Genomic DNA, 18878 nt, shown 5'->3' on the forward strand with positions numbered 1-18878 from the left:
CCGAGTGACCTTGGGCAAGTCTCTTCCCTCTCCCCCGGCTGGCCAAAGAGAGGGGCTGAGCCTAAGGTCCTCCGGGCTCCGTTGGGACCCCACTTCTTAAGACTCGTCCTCGGGCTCGGGGAGGGTGTCCCACGATAATTCGTCGAGTGGCAGCCAGAGACTCGCCCGCCCCCCGGGAGACAAACGCCGCCCGAGGTGGAGGTCGGCCAGCTGGCTCGGCCGGAGGGGGTTGGGGTGGAGGAAGGGGCGGGGACAGGGGCGGGACCAGCAGCGTGCCTAGCTCCTCCCTCCGCACTGGGGCTGCTGCGGGGCGGGGGCGGGGCTAGGGAGGAGGGACGTGTCTCCTCTTTGCTCGGGCCCTGGAGCCTGGAGAGGGGAGGCCGAGGCTGAGAGGGAGGGCGGGGCGAGGAAGAGGAACGTGTTCTGTCTCCTCCCCCTTCCGCCCTCCCTCGCTCGCTCGTGCGCGGGCGCCGCGGCGGGGTAGGGGGGGCCGCCGGGCCTGGCCTGGGCGGGGCTCGCCGCGTCTCCTGCTCGCGCCGTCCCCCGCGCAGGCGGCTAGTCGGCCCTCGGAGGCTCGGCACGGAACTAGCGGGGGCAGGGGCCGGGCCGGGGCCGTGGGGCCGCGATGCCTCTGCTCTTGGCCGCGCTGCTGTCCTTGCTCCTGGCTGCGCTCTGCGCCCTCTTCTTGTGCCGGTGAGGGGCCGCCGGGGCCAGAGAGAGGGGCGAGGGGGCGCTCGGGAGCGCGCGGGGAGGGAGGGGCGGAGCAGCGGGGGCGCGCGGGGAGGGGGGGCGGCGCGGGGCGCGCGGAGAGGGAGGGGCGGAGCAGCGGGGGCGCGCTGGCCGGGGTGGGGCTCAAGGGAAAGGGGAGGGCCTGTGGGCTGTGGGAGGGGAGCCCCGCGAGTGGGTGGGTGGGGGTTGCCCCGGAGCCCCTTGTTTGGTGCTCTTGGTTCCGGGTGACCTTGGACAAGTCCCGTACTTCTACAGACCTGCCGTGCCCGGGCACTGCCCTCCTCCTCCATTGCCTCAGTTTCCTCTGCTGTACAGGTGTCCCTGGGCCCCCTGCCCACCTCCTGGGCTCCTTCTCGGGGGGGGGAGTACTCGGCAATCCTGGAGAAGGGGGGCTCTATCTAGCCCTTGCCTGGCCCCGACCGCCCCCAGGAGACCCTTGGGCGACCCCAGAGCGGCGAGGTTCTCCCCTCCAGTGAGGCTGGAGTCCGTTTTCCTGCGTGGAGCCCGAGGCTTCTGATAGTGGCGGGGAAGCTCCCCGACACAGCTCGGAGGGCTGGGATGAGATCTGGGAAGCGAGGGATCCCTGGTTTCTCCTCGGGGATGGGAGCAGGAGGGGGGCCGTCACCTAGACTCTGGGTCTGGAGTCCGGACCCCTGGGGCGGAGGGAAGCGGTAGCTCCGGAGCCAGAAGTCTCATTTTACAGGCTAGGAAACTGAGGCTTAGAGAGGGGTACAGATAGTGGCAGAGCAGGGAGCAGTGAGTCCCCTTCCTTTTACTGAGGCACACCCAGGGTTGCCCCAACAGTCAGTGCCTGAAGCAGGGGGCCCTTTCCACTGGGCCCATCAGGAGGAGCGAAGAGGAAAATAAAAACTTGCCGAGGAGTCTCATCCATAGATTAGAGCCCTCCTCATGAAAGTCTTGTACGGGCAGAGCTCACCAGCATCTCTTGGCAGGTGGCTTCTGGTCCGCTTGGCCACCAAGTGGTGTCATCGCAGGCTCCAAGCGGAGCTCAAGATCGGCTCCTTCGGCTTCTTCTGGATCCAGAATGTTAGTCTGAAGTTTGAGCAGCACCAGCAAACCGTGGTGAGTATGAGGGAGTTCCCTGAAAGGGGAGGTGGAGGGGAAACCCAGCTGAAATCAGCAGTAGCTAAGAATGTTTTCTCTTCTCCACGACAGTGCTCTGTTGTTTCCTACAGTTTTAATGGTTTTCAAAATATTTAAATTGTCAGTACTTTTGAAATTTGCTGTGGTGTGACATAAGAGGCATCATGATAGAGGGTTAGCTTCGGTGTTAGGAAGACCTGGGATCAAATCTTGCTTTTAACATACTGGACGTATGATCCTGAGCAGGTCACTGTACCCCAAGCAAATCTCTAAGACTACACATTGTAGATGACTTTCCAGTCTGCATGGGTGAAGACAATTTCCCCATGAAATCACAGGGCCAAACCAGAAAAGCCCAGTAGGAGATGGGGCTCTTACCCAGTTGTTATTTTGGCCTGTCAGGATCCATTTTCCTGGCAGTTTTTATTGAAAAACATGTCGTTTTTCATGTTTTATGGTCACTCACTCTGTGCCTCAGTTCCTCATTTGAAAAATGGGAGAAGTGGTCAAGTGTGACCTGAGAGGCCCATTCCAGCTCTGAACCTGTGATTCTGCCAGCACAGTTCTGGTATATTCCTTTGGTTCCATGTTCTCTATTTTATTCCATTGATCTATTTTCGTACTTTAAAAAACAAAAACAACCCAAACCAGACAATTTTGATATTGACCACTACTTTGAGAGATCTTTTATTTCCCCCATAGTTTCCCTTGGTAGTGTCGTTACTGATAAATTTTAATCACAGTCCCATGAAGTAGCTCTTTGGTCTTTTGATTGGGATTGCATGAAATCCATAATTTAATTTGTCTAGTACTGCCATCTTTGCTATGTTGCATTAACCTTATCACAAGCATTGAGTAGCTCTTTGGTTGTTTGATAATCCAACTGTTTATCAATCATGGTTTCTTCATTCTTGAATGTTAGGTGGTTTTCCCAGTTAATCACTTCTTTGATCTAACCTGAGAAGACCAGGTTTAGGGCAAGTCAGTTGGTCTATCAGGAACAGTTATTGAGCACTGACAGTGGCCCTGCTTGAGCTCTGTGGAAGGCTGTAAGAGAAATAGCTTACAGTGTAATGGGAGAAATGGGCCAATACACCCAAAGAAGAGACTTCTCAAGTAATTATAATCATTATGACTTGGACCCACATGCTGAGAGAAAATGCAGCGATTGCTGTGCGTTCACACTGCCTGACTTCCACTCCTGGAAGTTACTCCCTGCTCATCTCTGTTCTTCAGATGCCCTCCAGCATTGTGGAAAGGGCATTGGAAAGACCTGGATTTCAATCCTGGCGCAGTTACTGGTGTGGCCCATCCCTCTGGGCCCCGCCTGCCTCAAGTGAGATGCCCGAGTTTCCTTCCAGCTCCCAATCTAGTACCTCTCGATTTCTCTGAGCCTCTGTCTCTTCAGCTGTGGATTGGCAATAATAGTATTTCTCTAAAATGAAATCATATGTGTGAAGGCTGGTTCAGATCTTACAAGTGCTATGTGTGCATATGAGTTGCAGGATAACAATACTAATGATACTGTTATCTTCCTTCACAGCTCAGCTCAGGTGGTGCCTCTTTTTAGCCTTCCTTATACCCTCAGCTGTTAGCAGTTGCTCCTTCAACCATGCCTAGAGCATGTTATCCTTTGCCCCCTTCCCTCCCAACTTTGTATGATGTTTATCTGTGCACTGTCATAGTGTCTTCCCACCATTCCCTTCCCCACAAGTAGACTAGAATCATCTTGAGGGCAGGGACTATTTTTGTCTTAGCACAGTGCTTTGCATATAGTTGGTGCTTAAGTGTCTGTGGAGCTGAACTGATCTGGGTGGGTTTAGCGTGGGCCTATGGACCACCTTCCTCCCCTGCTGTTCCTCTGCTCCCGCCTCTGACCCCAGTGTCCCAGTGACCCATGTGTCTGCTGTGGAGACTGTCGGATTGCCTGGGCCTTAGCTGGCAGCAGCCGCACAAAGCCTTTTCCCATACTATTCCAGGAAATTGATAGTGTGTGGATTTCCAGCAAACTCCTGAGCCATGAGCTGCCGTGAGTATCTCATCTTACCTTTTCCAGAAGGGAGATTTGTAGTGTGGGGTTGAGTGTTGTTGGATGGGATCTGATTGATGAGAAGCCTTTCAGCCTGAAGAGAGAGCTGGCCCTTGCCTCCTCAGAGCCTCCGTATGGGTCTGTATACTGTGAACTTGTAAGACAAGTGTTGACATGTGCCGCCATGCTAACTTCCTGGACCAAAACCTACCCTCAGGGAAGCTGGGAGGTTGGAGGGAAGGAATGGTTCTCTGGCTGATGACACTGATGGCAGTCAGGTCTCTCTCCTGGGGGCAGGCACTACGTGGCACTGTGTTTCGGGGAGGTGCGGATCAGAACCGATCTACAGAAGATGTCTGGCCTGCCTACCTCTTTCTCCAAGACCACTGGGATGGAGCACAGGGAGATGCCTCTCAGCCCCTCCTTGCTGAGGATCGCTTGCCAGGTGAGACTTGTCCCCATTTCTTGGACACTGTGACCCAGGATGGGCAGGCCCGTGCTTCAAGCTGGCTTTCCCCTCACATCCCTCGTCTGAGGAAGGTTTTTTCAGAGGTGTCAGCAGCTGTCTTTCGAGGTCCTGGGTTGCATTACCTATGGAATGGGAAGTGTGTCTCCTCTTCATCTGAAGACCTAAGGAAAGAGGGCAAATGGTGGCCTACTCCTGACTATTGTTTGTGCCAACTTCTTCCCCTCAGCTTTTCTCTATCCATGTGGATTCTATCAACATCATGGTTCTCAAGGTAGCTACCTCCGAGTCCCTGTGGCACATTCAGATCAGCAGGAGCCGATTCCTTCTGGATAGTGATGGGAAGAGGTAAGCGCTGGGTGGGTAGAATCCAGATGGCAGCATCTAAACCAACTGTTCCCATTTTTGGCACCAGGGAGTGGAAGCCAAGGCAAGGCTAGCTGGCAGAGTGGCTGAGCTCCAGCTCCATAGATGGAGCTCCCACCACCCAAGTTAGGGCAGTTACACTGCCTGGTTTGAGCTGGGCACAAGGTCAGGTCTACCCAGCTTCTCTTCCTGCAAGCAAGATGGAGGATCGGCCGGGGGTGGGGGAAACCACTGACCGAGGATTTTGACTTTTTCCTCCCTCGCAGAATCGACTGTGAGGTGAGCCTAAGCCAGGTGAACAGCAAAGTACTAAAGAGTGGCCAGTCGGTGAGTATGTCACAGGGTCACGTGCTCACTCCATCCCGGCTTCCATTCTGGGTGTGAGCTCAGGAACACTGGGGCCCTCTTAATTATTTCCTATACCAGTGGGGATCCCTTGGGACCTGTCATGGCTTCCATTCACTGTCTTTTTGACCAGAGCCTTCTGGATGTGAGAGGTTGACAGGTTGTCTGTCTCACTGACCTGTGTAGGAGGACACTTGCCTGGCAGAGCTCTCCCTAGCCATGGACCTGTGTGTGGAGATGGGTTTAAGCAGTCTGCAGCTGAAGGCCATCACCCTAGATGTGTGGACCCTCCATGCTGAGCTGCATGAAGGCCTCTTCCATGGCCAGCTGCTGCACCCGAGCCTGGTGCCTACCTTGAGGCCAGGTAAAATGCCAGATAAAGATAGATGTGTTGATTCTCTTGACTTAAGATATGTAGAAACCAAGTTCTGGGTCTTGCAATTCACCTGGCATGTTGTTAGTTATCATTGGTATAGGCTGTTGGCAAACAAGCCTTGACCTTGAGAATTGGTGGACCTGGAGTAAGAATGGGACTCCCTCAGATGACCTGGTCTCTTTCTTGGACTGGGAGAGGGAAGGAACAGCAGAATTCTGCGTCCTGGAACATTTGCCTGGTGGTGGCATCTTGGGGATGTTTGCCTTGGGGTTTTAGTGGACTGCAGACTCAATAGGAGTCAGCCATTCAACGTAATACAGCACCCCCAAAAGCCCACAGCCTTAGACTACATTGAGAGGCCCATAGCGTCCCAGCACAAAAGAGGTCATGGTCGGACTTTACTCTGTTGTGGTGTGTCTACATCTGGAATCCTGGGGGTGTTCGGTTCTGTGTGCCTCATTTTAGAAAGGATGTTGACACGTTGGACGTTGTCTGTAGGAAGGACAACCAGGAGATTGAGGGGCCTAGGAATAATGCTGCACGTGGAACCTTTGAAGGAATGGGGTTTTTAACTGAAGAAGAGAAGGCCAGGGTGGGGGGCAGGGATTACACACGAATGTTCAAGCATTTGAAGAGCAATCATACGGAGAAGGGAGCAGGCTTGCTCTGCTAGTTCCAGAAGCAAAACCAGGTACTTTGGACGGCAGTATCTGTAAGATACTGGTTTCATGTAAGGGAAGACTTTCTCATTATTAGAGCTGTTTCAGAGTGGAACAGGCCGCCTTGGGGGAGTAGTGAGTTTCCTGTCCACTTGAGATGGTCTGGCAAAGTCTGGGGCCCTGCTCCTTGGGGACATTGTAGATGGCCTCTGAGGTCCCTGTGATCCCTACAGTACTGGAGTGGTCAGGGAAGAGGGACCAAGCTGACTTTATCTGAAAGGAAAAGGTATTTGAGAAGAACCCGCGGGTCTTTTCTTGGAGATGGATCTGTGGATGCGCAGCCTCTATTTTCTCATTTGCAGAGGTGACAGAAGACATGACTGAGCCAACCATTCCTGGCTTGAACCTCCTTCAGCTGCTCCCAGGGAAAGTGAAAATAGAGATGGAGAACACCAGTGTGGTGCTGTCCATGAACAGCCAGAAGAGGTGAGGGCCAGTGGGTGTTCGGCGCTGAGCCTGCCTGGGTGGGGCAAGCTTCGGGACGGTGAGGGAGGGCGTGGGGGCTGAGCCCACCTCCGTTCTCGGCTAGGCACCTCAACTGGACACTGAAGCTGCTGAAGTTTAATTACCATCGTGAGGAGGACCAGCTGCCGCTTCGAAGTTTCACAGCCAATTCAGACATGGCCCAGATGAGCACTGAGCTGCTGCTAGAAGGTGGGTGGTTGGGATGCCTGGGGCCCAAGGGACCTCAAGAGGAGGAAGTGCAGTGGGTCCCATTTACTCTAAATTGGGATTAACGGGGGTGGGGAAGAAGCTGAAAGGAAAAAGTCTCTAAAGTCATGGGGGATTGCCGAGGGGAGGAGCTGGCAATCTGCTTCTCTCCCTCTGAGCTCCCTGACGGCCCTTTTGCTTCCTGCAGATGGGCTGTTGCTTTCCCAGAGCCGTCAGCGTATCATCTGCCTAAATTCCCTAAAAGCCAGCGTGCAGGTGAGAGCCTCAGCCCTTTTCTGGCCTTAGCGGACCGTTAGTGCTCCCTGAACTCGTAGCTGGTCCCCTTCCCAAATGGAGAGACCAGGCCCCACGCCCCCACCTCCTTCTCCTCCTCCTCCTCCTTTTCCTCTTCCTCCTCTTCCTTCTCCTCCTCCTCCTTCTCCTCCTCAGCCTCATACCTTTCTCTAGGTGACCACCATTGATCTTTCTGCCTCTCTGGTGCTCAGCACATGCATCGTCCACTACCGGCACCAGGAATTCTCTCACTGGCTGCACATGTTGGTACGAGAAAGGCACGGGCCTAGACGGGCCATCTCCCACCCCAGGAAAACCAGGTGAGATCAACCATGTCCCAGTGTTCCACTTTCTGCCTTGGTTCCTTAGGACACTGCTGACATGTTCCAAATGGGCTTCCTTCCTGTGTAAGCACATTGTGGGCACTCAGTCATGCCTGCTGTTTGGTTGATCTCGTCTCTTGGCCTTCCCTGGAGAGCTCCTGAGTAGTAGGAGCAGCATCATGCTCTCGCGTGGCTTTTGTAGCCAGGGCTCAAGGGCTGAATTTGTTTTTTGATGATCATGGTTGTAGCTTTTTGGGGTTTTGGGTTTCTTAGCTAATTTTTGTAGATACTAGAGGGAGCAGAGCATTTAGTGTATGTTCAGTTCTTCAGTGTTATTCCTGCTGTTTTCTGTCTCCTCTTCTGAGGATCATAGCAAGGCTTGGATTCTCTGCTCTCACCTGAGAGCAAGCAAGAACCTGTCTCCAGATAGGGAGCTGATCCTTTCTTTCCTTCCCTTACGGTGGTGTTTTCTCCCTATACAGAAACTTCCCTCAGATTCTGGCCCCCATCATCCTTAGCACTTCTATCTCCAATGTCAATGTTTCCATTCAGCTCGGAGATACGCCACCCTTTGCGCTGGGCTTCAATTCCATTTCTCTGGGTAAGGTTCCTGGGCAACAAGCAGTGAGTGTGTCCATTTTAGGGGGACCGAGCCAGCTTACCAGTCGTGATGGTCTTGGTTTGAGTGTAGCTAGCTGAAGACACCACATCATGCCTTGCCACCATCTTCCCTACAGATTACCAGCACCTGAGGCCCCAAAGCATCCATCAGCGGGGCGTCCTGGCCGTGGACCACTTGTGCTGGCGTGTGGGAAATGACTCTCACATCCAACGGCGCCCCATCCGCCCAACATGCATGTCTGGGGTGAGGCCCTTGTCCTCGATTCCTTCACCCTACAGGTAGGTGAGGAGACCCTGGCCCTTGTGGCTTCTGCTGGGCATCCATGGAGCCCTTCACAGATCCCTTCTTGACTCAGCTGTGAAATGATGATGAGCATGTCATAATGAGTCATAGGGCTGTTGTAGGGCTGGGGGGGAGCAGCCTACATCTGGACATCTCTGTTCCCTTTCTAGGGCAGCTATAACCAGCCCCTGGGGCTGAGCAGCACTCAGTCGGACACCCTCTTCCTGGACTGTACCATCCGCGGTCTGCAGGTGGAGGCATCAGACACCTGTGCTGAATGTCTCTCCCGCATCCTGTCCCTGTTGGGTTTTTGGTCCAGGAGGCCAGCCCCGCCCAGGGAGCTTCCTTCTGGGGAATCTCCAGTGCTCCTGTGGAAAGTGGACTTGAAAGTGGAGGACATGAACCTGTTCACCCTTTCTAGCCTGGTGGGTAAGTGAGGGCCCAGTGCTGCAGCCAGAAGCCACATGCAGAATTGGCAGCCTTGAGCCCACACTGGAGAACAAGGACCTTCCCTTACTAAATCAGCTGCTACTGGTCTGCTTCATTCTCCAGGGGCTGGCCTGCTGATCAGCCTGGTTTTCTTAAACAGCTCCAAGTTAACGGACCAGGGGGGTGGAAGTGGCGCCTCATGCAGGGACTGATCTTAATTTTAAACCCTCCTGAGGGGTTAGATGTTCATTGCACTTAGATATTGGGGTCTGTGCTCTCATTCGTGGTCTTCACTGCACAGGTTGAGAACATACGGAAGGATTCAGATCTGTTCACACCACATTTTTCCGTGTCTTTCCAACCTGTCTCTCTGTAATTCTTCCATTGAGGCTCCACCCATGCTGTGGAGCTGCTGTTTCCCTGTAGCAGATGAGCACATGAGACGTATAGATCTAGGCCATTTTCTCTTTCTTTCTTTCTTTATTGAATAACATAGAGTGGCTGGGAGTGTGGTGGGGATAGAGTGAGAGGTTGTCAATATCTCTTGTGAAGCCTAATCTAGACGGGCCTCTTGGTACGAGATGAACTCAGAGGTGACCTTGGGCTGAAGAATGGGAGGATAGAATGGGTTGACCGGTAGGAGAGAAGAGAGTTGGAGTGAAGAGAATGGCTGGAAGGGGAGAGGAGGAACTGTAGCTGCCATTTGTGAGTGAAGAGCAGCAGGCTAACTGGGTGTCTGGGATTCTAGGAGCCTCGGAGGTCCGACTGGACACCCTGACTGTCCTAGGCAGTGCAGAGAGTTCCACAGTGGGTATCCAGGGACTCGTGCTGGCCCTGGTGAAGACAGTCACAGAGAAGATGCAGCCATGTTGCAAGGCCCCCGACATCCCCACCCCTGTCCTCAGCCTTTCCATGCTCTCCGTCACCTACCACAGTAGCATCCGTTCTCTAGAGGTAAGGCCTGGGCTCAGCAGCCCCTTAACTTGTGGTTTGAATCCTGGTCCCATGGAAAACAAGCTGCAGCATTGGCTTTTCAGGCTGCTGTCCCTCTGACCTCACTGGAGCTTTCTGGACTCCCGTGACTAGGCAAACCTTGAAAAGCTTTCCTAAAGGGTATTGAAATAGAACCTTTGTATTGGGGACTGTGGGGGAGGGAAGGGCTGTATTCCTCCCTCTGGGACGTCACTGTCCTTAGAAGAAACCAAGAGGTTCCTTTTCCATCCTGGAATTTGGTTTCCAGTAGCCTGCCAGACAGTCTGCTTACTTTCTGTTTCCTCTGTCTCGTGATGGTTCCCTTCATAATACTCCTCACCTTAAGACCGTTTGGGAAAGCCTAATGCCTTCCCAATTTAAGCTTTACTTTTCATATTAATTTTTAAGGTCAGTCAAGGACGAAGCTAATGTACTGCCTGTTTTCCCATTAGTTGTCTTCTCATCGTGGCTGTGGCGTGCCAGGATGTGGCCATTGTATAAAGGTAGCTCCTGGCAACAATGAGCGTGGTAATAGTGGTGTGCATTGAGATGCATAAATTAGTCACATCTTTCCTTCACTTACAGATCTGCAGTGGTTCCCAATAGTCAGCTTGTCAATATAGCCACTTTGGCCTGGCACTCAGGGCTTTCCACAGTCAGGTGTCACCCTGCATTTCTTTTTTTTTTCCCCCTCCCTCACCCCCATGTAATCTTCCCTTATACCAGACCAAACAATTAAGCAAAACAAGTCAACACATCTTCTGTGTCTGAAAATGTTGGCCTCATTGCACACCTGTTATCCCCAAAGCCTTTCTCTGCCAAGGGCAGGAGACATGCTTCGTCCTCAAGTTTTCTGAAGGCCTGATTGGCCACTGTGTCAGTCATAGTTCTGAAGTCATTCCATGTTGTTTTCTGTTATATTGCTTGCTCATTTTGTTTGTTTTCCTGGTTTCTGTTACTTTACTTTGTCAATTCATACAAGTCTATCCAAATTTCTCTGAATTCTTCATATTCCTCATTTCCTAGGGCACAATAAAATTCCGTCACGTTTATATATCCTGGTTCAGCAGTACCACAGTCTATGGGCGCCTTCTTTCCTTCGAGTTCTTTGCTGCCTTAGATATCTTTGTATGTAGAATGGGACCTCTTGCTCAGTCATTGACCTTCTTGGGGTGTGCTGAGTAGTGGTATTTTTGAGTAGTACATCAAAGGACTACGCACCACATAGTGACTTTAAATGGAATTCCTCACAGTTTTTCTTGAACGGTGGGCCCGCTGTGTGATCCCCTGACAGTGCACAGTGCATTAGGGGCCTCTCTTATCATTCTCCCTCTGTCATTTACCAGCTTTATCTTTTGTCATCCTTGGCGGTGTGATGATGGGCAGATCCTGAAGCCTCTGAATTGTTTAACTTGGTATTTCTTTTATTGTTGGTGATTTGGAGTATTCGTTCACATGACTGCTTTTCCTGTTTTGAAGACTGCCTGCTCATATCCTATCCTTTGACCACTTATCTATTGGGAAATGAGTCTTGTACTGATGAGGACAAGAACCTCATGTGTCATATGAGGACTTGTTAAAGGAACTGGGAGTGTCAGCCTAGAGGAGAGAAGACCCTGGTGGAGGTGGGGGATGGAACCTGAGTGTTGTAAAGCCTGTGACATGCAGGGCGGGGATTCAGCTTGTACAGTGTGGCTCCAGAAGCAGAACCAGTAGTAGTGGGTAGAAGCTGGAAAGAGACCAATTTAGATGATGAAGAAACAACTTCATAACTGTAAGAGCTGTTCCAAGGTAGAATGGAGAGGTTTTCTCTCCGTAGTGGTCTCGAGCTCCAAGTGACTGGATGGCATTCTGTGCTAGATACCCTTTGTGTGTGCCTTGGACAGGGTGGCGACTGAGCTTCCTTCCAGCTGTCAAATGCGATGATATTTGCTTGTGTCAATTCTCTGTATATCTTAAATAGACATACCTTTATCAGGATACAATAGACCGTCACCAGATATCTGCTGTAAGGTTCCCTCAATTTACTCCCTCTCTTCTAAACATCAGTTTGATTTGTATAATAGCTTTTCAGTTTATACAATCAAAATCATCCCCTTAATCTTTTGTGACCACCTTTACCTCTTATTTAGTTGAATTCTTTCAGTAGCAATAGTTGTGCAAGGTACTTCCATTCTCTCTCTCTTTTTTTTTAATGGTATGACCTTTTATATTTAGGCCATGTATCCATAAAGAGCTTATTAGTAGGATTATTATATGTAGGATTATTAGTCTAAACCTCATTTTCTGCCAAACTGCTTCCTTATCTCAGTAGCTGGTATTTTTAGGTTTATTAAACAACTGGGTCTTCCTTATCTAGTGTATACCACTGATTAGTTTTTTTGTTTTTAAACCAGTACCAGATAGCTTATGTGATTAGTGTTTTCTAGTATAGTTTAAGATCTGGTAATGGTAGACTCCTTTGTCCTGACTGTTTTCGTTATTTTCTTTGACCTTTTGTTCCTCTAGATAAATTTTATTATTACATTATCTAGTTTTATAAAGGGAAGGCCGGTACAAGTCCTTGGATAGCCTCGGATATAAGACTTGGATATAGCACCTATTATGTGTTAGGCACTCTGCTAAACACTTTACAATTTATTGTAAAATTAATTGTAGTTAGTAAATATTTAGTAAGCACCTGTTGTGTGCCAAGCACTGTGCTAAGTCCTGGGGATACAAAAAAAGAGGCAAAAGACAGTCCCTGTCCTCAAGCAGTTTATAATCTAGTGAAAGAAACAACATGCTGACAAATATATGCAGGCTATGTATAAAATATGTATGTTATATGTATGCACACACATAATACATTTATAATATACCTGTATCCACATAAATATAAAGCAGGCTTTGTACAAGATAGATTGGAAATAATTAACATAGAGAAAGCACTGGAATTAAGAGGGGTTAGGGAAGGTTTCCTGTAGGAGGTGAGATTTCAGTTGGAACTTGAAGGAAGCCAGGGAGGTCACTAGTCAGAAATGAGGAGGTAGGGTGTTCTAGGCATGGGAGACCTCCAGACAAGATACCGGGGCAGAGAGATGGAGAATCTCATTCCTGGAGCAGCCAGGTGGCCGATATCACTGCATCAAAGAGCATGTGTTGGGGAATAAGGTCTAAGAAGACTGGAGGGGATGGGTAGATTGTGAAAGGCTTTGAATGCCAAGCGGAGCATTTTGTATTTGATCCCAGATGTGATAGGAAGCCACTGGAGTTTACTGAGTAGGAGAGTTTCATGGTTGGACCTGTAGAATCGCTTTGCTGGCTTAATGGAAGCTGGGCTGGAGTGGAGAGAGACTTGAGGCAGGCAGACCCACCAGCAGACTGTTGGAATGATCTAGGTATGAGGTGATAAGGGCCTGCACCAGGTGGGGACTGTGTTAGAGGAGAGAAAGGGGTGTCTCATTTAATCTTCACAACAACCCTGCAGAGTAGGTGCTGGTATCATCTCTATTGTGCAGAAGAGAAAACCGAGGCAAACAGTAGTTAAGTGACTTGCCCAAAGTCATACACCTAGTGTGTGGTTTGAACTCAGCTCTTCCTCTTGACTGCAGACTCAATAATACTCAATCCACTGCCTCGGCGCCACTTAGAAGCCAGTAAAGTAGTCTGTTGGTAGTTTGATTGGCATGATACTCAGTCTGTAAGTTTATTGCCATTTTTGTAATATTGGCAACACCCGACCATAAACAATGAATATCCCTCCAATTATTTAAATTTTCTTTTATTTTTGTGAGGCGTATGTTTGTCATTGCCTTCCTCATGTACTATGTGTTCTAGCCAAACTGGACTCCACAGACAGCCCTGTAAACATTCCCTATATCTTCCTGCCTATATAACCATGCTTAATGTTGTTCCCTGTGCCTGGAATGTCCTCCTTTCTCTCCGCCTTTAGAATTCCCACCCACCCTTGAAAGTTCGACTCAGAAGCCACATTCTTGATAACGCTGTCCCTCGTGTCCACACCCACTCCTCCCCAGTGGGGACAGCCTTCATTCTTGGCCTTCGCATAGCAGCACTTTGCCCTGCAAAGCTCTGAAATGCTTCTGAGTCACATTGTATGTGTTAGTTGGTCAAGCTGGGTTTGTGTCTTGTCTTTTGATTATACCATAAACTCTGTTAGGTCAGGGATGGTATCTTGTCTATACTTCCTGTCTCACAGAAGGTATTTAATAAAGGTTTGTTGAATGCTGTTTAGTGATTTACAAAGGACTTTCCTCACAAAAGCTCCATGGAGTAGATGGTGCTGATATTATCCTTATTTGACAGATGAGGAAACTGAGGCACAGAGAAATGGTTAAGTGACTTGGCCACAGTCACACAGCCAGAAAATGATAGGGCTGGGATTAGAAATCAGGTATTCTGATTATGAGCCCAGTGCTTCTAAGAGGACACATTCAGCTTTTCACTGAGGGCAGCACTAGACCAGCTACTCTAGGGAATGCCCAAGGAACCACTGTGGCTTGCCTTTGGGGAGCTTACAGTCTCCCTGAGAAGACCACATACAGACATGAAACAAATAGAAAACGTGTGTTGATACAAGACAATATAAAACTGACTTCGGTATGTTTGTTCTGAAGAAAAGCAAAGCGAGGGAGCAAGGAGGATAGTTAGAAAAATTTCTGGGTGGAGATGAGTCCTACACCGGGTCTGCAATGTTCATAGAATGTTGGCCTCTGTCATCCTTCCATTGTTCTGGATAACAGTATTTGATAGGCTTCAACAAAGAGAGTAACCTCTGCCATTGATTTCCCCTACAGGTGCAGTGTGGTGCAGGGCTGATGGTACTCTGGAGCCCCCCAGACCACATGTACCTGTACCAGCATGTCCTGGCCACGCTCCAGTGCCGAGACCTCCTCAGAGCCCCAGAGGAGCCGGGAAGCCCCGCTGCAACCGAGGTCAGCCCCCGTGAACCAGCCCCTCCAAAGCGGCTCTTGAACCTGACCTTGGAAGTGAGCACAGCCAAACTGACGGCCTTTGTGGCTGAGGACAAGTTCATCACCCTGGTGGCAGAGAGCGTGTCCTTGAGTCGCCACGGCGGCTCCCTCCAGATCTACTGCCCGGAACTGGCTGCCGGCTTCGACGGCAACAGCATCTTCAGCTTCAAGGAAGTGGAGGTGCAGCTGCTGTCCGAGCTGGAAGAGATGATCTTGCACCGCAACCCCTTCCCCTCCCTGGAGACCCTGCGTAACCGGGTCTGGCTTTTCTCCCTGGGCTCAGTGTTGGTGGAGTTTCCTTACCAGTATGACTTCTCTCGGACCCTGGACGAGGCCGTGGGGGTGCAGAAGTGGCTGAAGGGGCTGCACCGGGGGGTCCAGGCTGGGGAGCCCCCAGAGCCGGCTCCACTCCCCCCTGACTTGCTAATTAAGGTGCAGCACTTCTCTTGGGTCTTCCTGGATGACATCTTTGAGGTGAAGCTGCGGGACAACTACGAGCTGATGAAGGACGAAAGCAAGGAAAGCGCCAAGCGGCTGCAGCTGCTGGATGCCAAAGTGGCTGCGCTCCGCAAGCAGCACGGGGAACTGCTCCCGGCCCGCAAGATCGAAGAGCTCTACGCCTCCCTGGAGCGCAAGAACATCGAGATCTACATCCAGCGCTCACGCCGCCTCTACGGGAACACGCCCATGCGCCGGGCCCTGCTCACCTGGAGCCTGGCGGGGCTGGAGCTGGTGGCCCTGGCGGATGCCTCCTTCCACGGGCCTGAGCGGGTGCTGATGCAGATGCGGGAGCTGGACCCTGGCAGCCCTTTCCCCGGCGAGGGCCTCGAACTTGCCATTCAGTGGTGTCGTATGCTCAAATGCAACGTTAAGACCTTCCTGGGTGAGTGGTGGTCCCCCTGCCGAGCCTCTTGTCTGGCTGGCTGACTTCTGCAAAGCTCTGGGTGTAGTCTCTGCTAGGAAAACCCCACCCCCCTCGCGTTTGGAACCCCACGTGGCTTAAGGTGGATGTGAGCCTTTCTGGGCTGGAGGCGCCCCTCGGGGCAGGTCTTTCCTCCTGTGCTGGAGGGTGGTCTGTGCCCTTCCCCATGCCTTACTCCGTGGTTTTACCACCCCAGCGGGGCATCCGAGGTCCTGCCTTGAGCTGAGTGGGTGAATGAGAGAAATCAGGGGAAAGGACGTGGCTCCTGAGCATCCCTCCTGTGTTGTCTCTCCACGCAGTGCGGATCCGTGATTACCCTCGCTACCTGTTCGAGATTCGTGACTGGAGGCTGCTAGGCCGACTGGTGGGCGCAGAGCAGATGGGACAGCCCTGCTCCCGACGGCGACAGACCCTGCGTCTGGGTCTCCCTTGGAGTGATGTGGTCGTGGAAAGGAACATGCCCCCACTCAAGTTCTACCATGATTTTCGTTGTGAGTGGGTGTGGGGACTACAGAGAGCTGGGGAGTTTGGTGTAGAGGGAACATATCTGTGGTGAAGAGGGTGGGCAGTGAGATGAAGCTCATGTCCAAGCCGGGAGGAACCCGGGCCTGTGGTAGAATGTCTGTACATGACTGCCCAATATTCCTTCCAGCGGAGGTCTTCCAGTACACAGTGGTGTGGGGGCCGTGCTGGGACCCCGCCTGGACATTAATTGGCCAGTCCGTGGACCTCTTGACGAAGCCCTCAGCCGACCCCAGTGCGCCCTTGCCCTGGTGGGACAAGAGCCGCTTGCTTTTCCATGGGGACTGGCACATGGACATTGAACAGGCCAACCTCCATCAGCTGGCTACAGAGGTGAGCAGGGGGGCAGGGAGCCTGCTGATTTCATTCTCATCCCATGTGATTGTAACCATGGATGGTTGGGGCTCGGTGCTAGAGGACATGTGTGGGGGTGGGGTGGTCCCTTCCGTGAAACCTTGTTAAGTCCTTGAGATGCTTACAGGATCCCTATAATACAACTGAAAATATGCATTGGGAGTGGAGCCACCTGTTTTTTCACTGGAAACCAGGCCAGTTTGTGTTCAAGGGGGACTTGGATGTCAATGTGAGGACAGCCTCCAAGTGAGTTGAATGCTGGGTGTGGCCTTGTTGGGGGGGGGCAAGGGGAAGGGATGAGTTGGGGGATCAGGGGACGGGGCACTGAGAGCCAGGGGCTCCTTTGTGAGGCAGATATGACGACTGCTGCTTCCTACACTTGCCTGACCTCTGTATGACCCTGGACCTGCAGTGGTTGTGCCATGGCAACCCCCACGACCACCATAGTGTCATCCTTCGAGCACCAGAGTTCTTGCCTGAAGTGTCCCTCGGCCAGCTCCATGACTCTTACCGGGCCTTCAGATCTGAGAACCTCAACCTCTCTATCAAGATGGACCTGACCCGGCACAGCGGGAGTAAGGCTGGGAGCAGGGGGTTACGAGGCGTGGGTTGGGACCCTGGCAAACGAGAGAAAACAGGGGGATTTGGTTTGGCACATGTTGTCTCGGGCCTTTGGTCCCTCGTTGCCAGGGTGGTTCCAATTGTGTTGCTGCATCCCCCTGAAGTGAGGCTTCCGGCTGAGGCCTTCCCCTTCCCTGCATCTGCAGCAGTGTCCCAGCCCCGGATTCTGCTGTATAGCAGTACCCTTCGATGGATGCAGAACTTCTGGGCGACGTGGACCAGCGTGACCCGGCCCATCTGTCGAGGAAAGCTCTTCAGTAATATGAAGCCTAGCAAGAAGAAGCTGGGCCAGCATTACAAGCAGCTCTCCTACACGGCTCTCTTCCCCCAGCTGCAGGTCAGAGCCGGACTTCCCTGCAGCTTCTCCAGCAGAGCCTCTGGCCCCTCTAGGCTCGTCTGGGCCTTGCCTTACGTTGTTGCAGGCTGTCTGCCAACCCTACATCTTAGTTCCTTGCTGTGGGCCTCAGAGTCTGTCCTTCCCATCCCTCGTCACCCCCTGGCTCATCTTTTCTCAATCTCATGTTGTCTTTCTTTTTTTCCTGCTTTTTAAAATTAATTTAGTATTTTATTTTTCTGCCGTTACAGGTAAAAACAATTTTTAACATTAGTTTTTAAACCTTTGAGTTCCAAATTCTCTCCCTTCCTCTCTCCCCACACCCTCCCCCCATTGAGAAGGCAAGCAATTCAATATAGGTTATACATGTGTAGTCACGCAAAACGTGTCCGTAATAGTCATGTTGTCAAAGAAAACATAGACCAAAAAAACTCAAGAAAAGAAGAAAGTAAAAAAAAAGTTTGCTTCGTTCTGTATTTAGACACTTTCAGTTCTTTCTATGGGGTCAGATAGCATTTTTTGTCACAAGTCTTTCAGAATTGTCTTGGATCATTGTATCGCTGAGAATAGCTAAGTCATTCACAGCTGATTGTCTTACAATATTGCTGTTACTTTGTACACAGTACATTTCACTTTGCATCAGCCCATGCAAGTCTTTCCAGGTTTTTCTGACAGCATTTTGCTCATCATTTCTTAGAGTACAATAGTATTCCATCATAATCACATAACCACAACTTGGTCAGCAATTCCCCAGTTGATGGACATTCCCTCAATTTCTAATTCTTTGCTCCTAGAAGAGAGCTGCTGTAAATGTTTTTGCACAGATAGCTCCTTTTCCTTTTTGTTTTTTATCTCTTTTGGGATACAGACCTAGTAATGGTATTGCTAGGTCAAAGGGTATGCCTGGTTTTATAGTCCTTTGGGCATAGTTCCAAGTTGCTCTACTGAATGGTTGAATCAGCTCACAGCTCCACCAACAGTACATTAATGTCTCATTTTCCCCACATCCCCTCCAACATTTGTCATTTACCTTTTCTGTCCTATTAGCCAATCTAATAGGTATGAGGTAGTACCTCAGAATTGTTTTGATTTGCATTTCTCCAATCAATAGTGAGTTAGAGTATTTTTTTCATAAGGCTGTAGATAGCTTTGATTACTTTATCTGAAAACTTATATCTTTTGTATTGTATTTCTTTAGGTGCATTACTGGGCCTCATTTGCTCAGCAACGGGGCATTCAGGTTGAGTGCAACCAGGGCCATGTCTTCACTCGGGGAACCCAGCGACTTATACCTCAAGGTTTGGCCAGTTGCCCCTTGGTCTGTCTCTTCCTGCCTTCTTTCCTTTTCTCCACATCTTCCTGCGTCTGCCCATTCACCCATGCACCTTTCTGCCTCCCCAAGCCCGTCCCAGTACGCTTGCCAGCCAATCGTCTGAGTGCCC

At 51.0% G+C, this 18878-nt stretch overlaps 1 protein-coding gene across 1 annotated transcript in view; it reads left to right on the forward strand.

The window, feature by feature from the left end:
- The first annotated feature begins 502 nt into the window (after nucleotides 1-502).
- BLTP2 (bridge-like lipid transfer protein family member 2) overlaps nucleotides 503-18878 on the forward strand; it is a 32310-nt gene continuing 13934 nt past the window's right edge. The window contains 23 exon segments of the mRNA XM_020963214.2: nucleotides 503-693; nucleotides 1683-1812; nucleotides 3813-3862; nucleotides 4160-4307; nucleotides 4558-4676; nucleotides 4961-5021; nucleotides 5226-5403; nucleotides 6437-6560; nucleotides 6664-6788; nucleotides 6994-7061; nucleotides 7254-7399; nucleotides 7885-8003; nucleotides 8140-8235; nucleotides 8238-8302; nucleotides 8477-8735; nucleotides 9484-9689; nucleotides 14507-15566; nucleotides 15905-16096; nucleotides 16258-16460; nucleotides 16609-16727; nucleotides 16836-17056; nucleotides 17249-17439; nucleotides 18635-18734. Of these exon segments, the coding sequence (XP_020818873.1) occupies nucleotides 626-693; nucleotides 1683-1812; nucleotides 3813-3862; nucleotides 4160-4307; nucleotides 4558-4676; nucleotides 4961-5021; nucleotides 5226-5403; nucleotides 6437-6560; nucleotides 6664-6788; nucleotides 6994-7061; nucleotides 7254-7399; nucleotides 7885-8003; nucleotides 8140-8235; nucleotides 8238-8302; nucleotides 8477-8735; nucleotides 9484-9689; nucleotides 14507-15566; nucleotides 15905-16096; nucleotides 16258-16460; nucleotides 16609-16727; nucleotides 16836-17056; nucleotides 17249-17439; nucleotides 18635-18734 (4048 nt within the window). The 5' untranslated portion in view covers nucleotides 503-625.

The sequence above is a fragment of the Phascolarctos cinereus genome, unplaced genomic scaffold, assembly GCF_003287225.1.
Source record: "Phascolarctos cinereus isolate Bilbo 61053 unplaced genomic scaffold, phaCin_HiC Scaffold_5;HRSCAF=322, whole genome shotgun sequence".
Lineage (NCBI taxonomy): Eukaryota > Metazoa > Chordata > Mammalia > Diprotodontia > Phascolarctidae > Phascolarctos > Phascolarctos cinereus.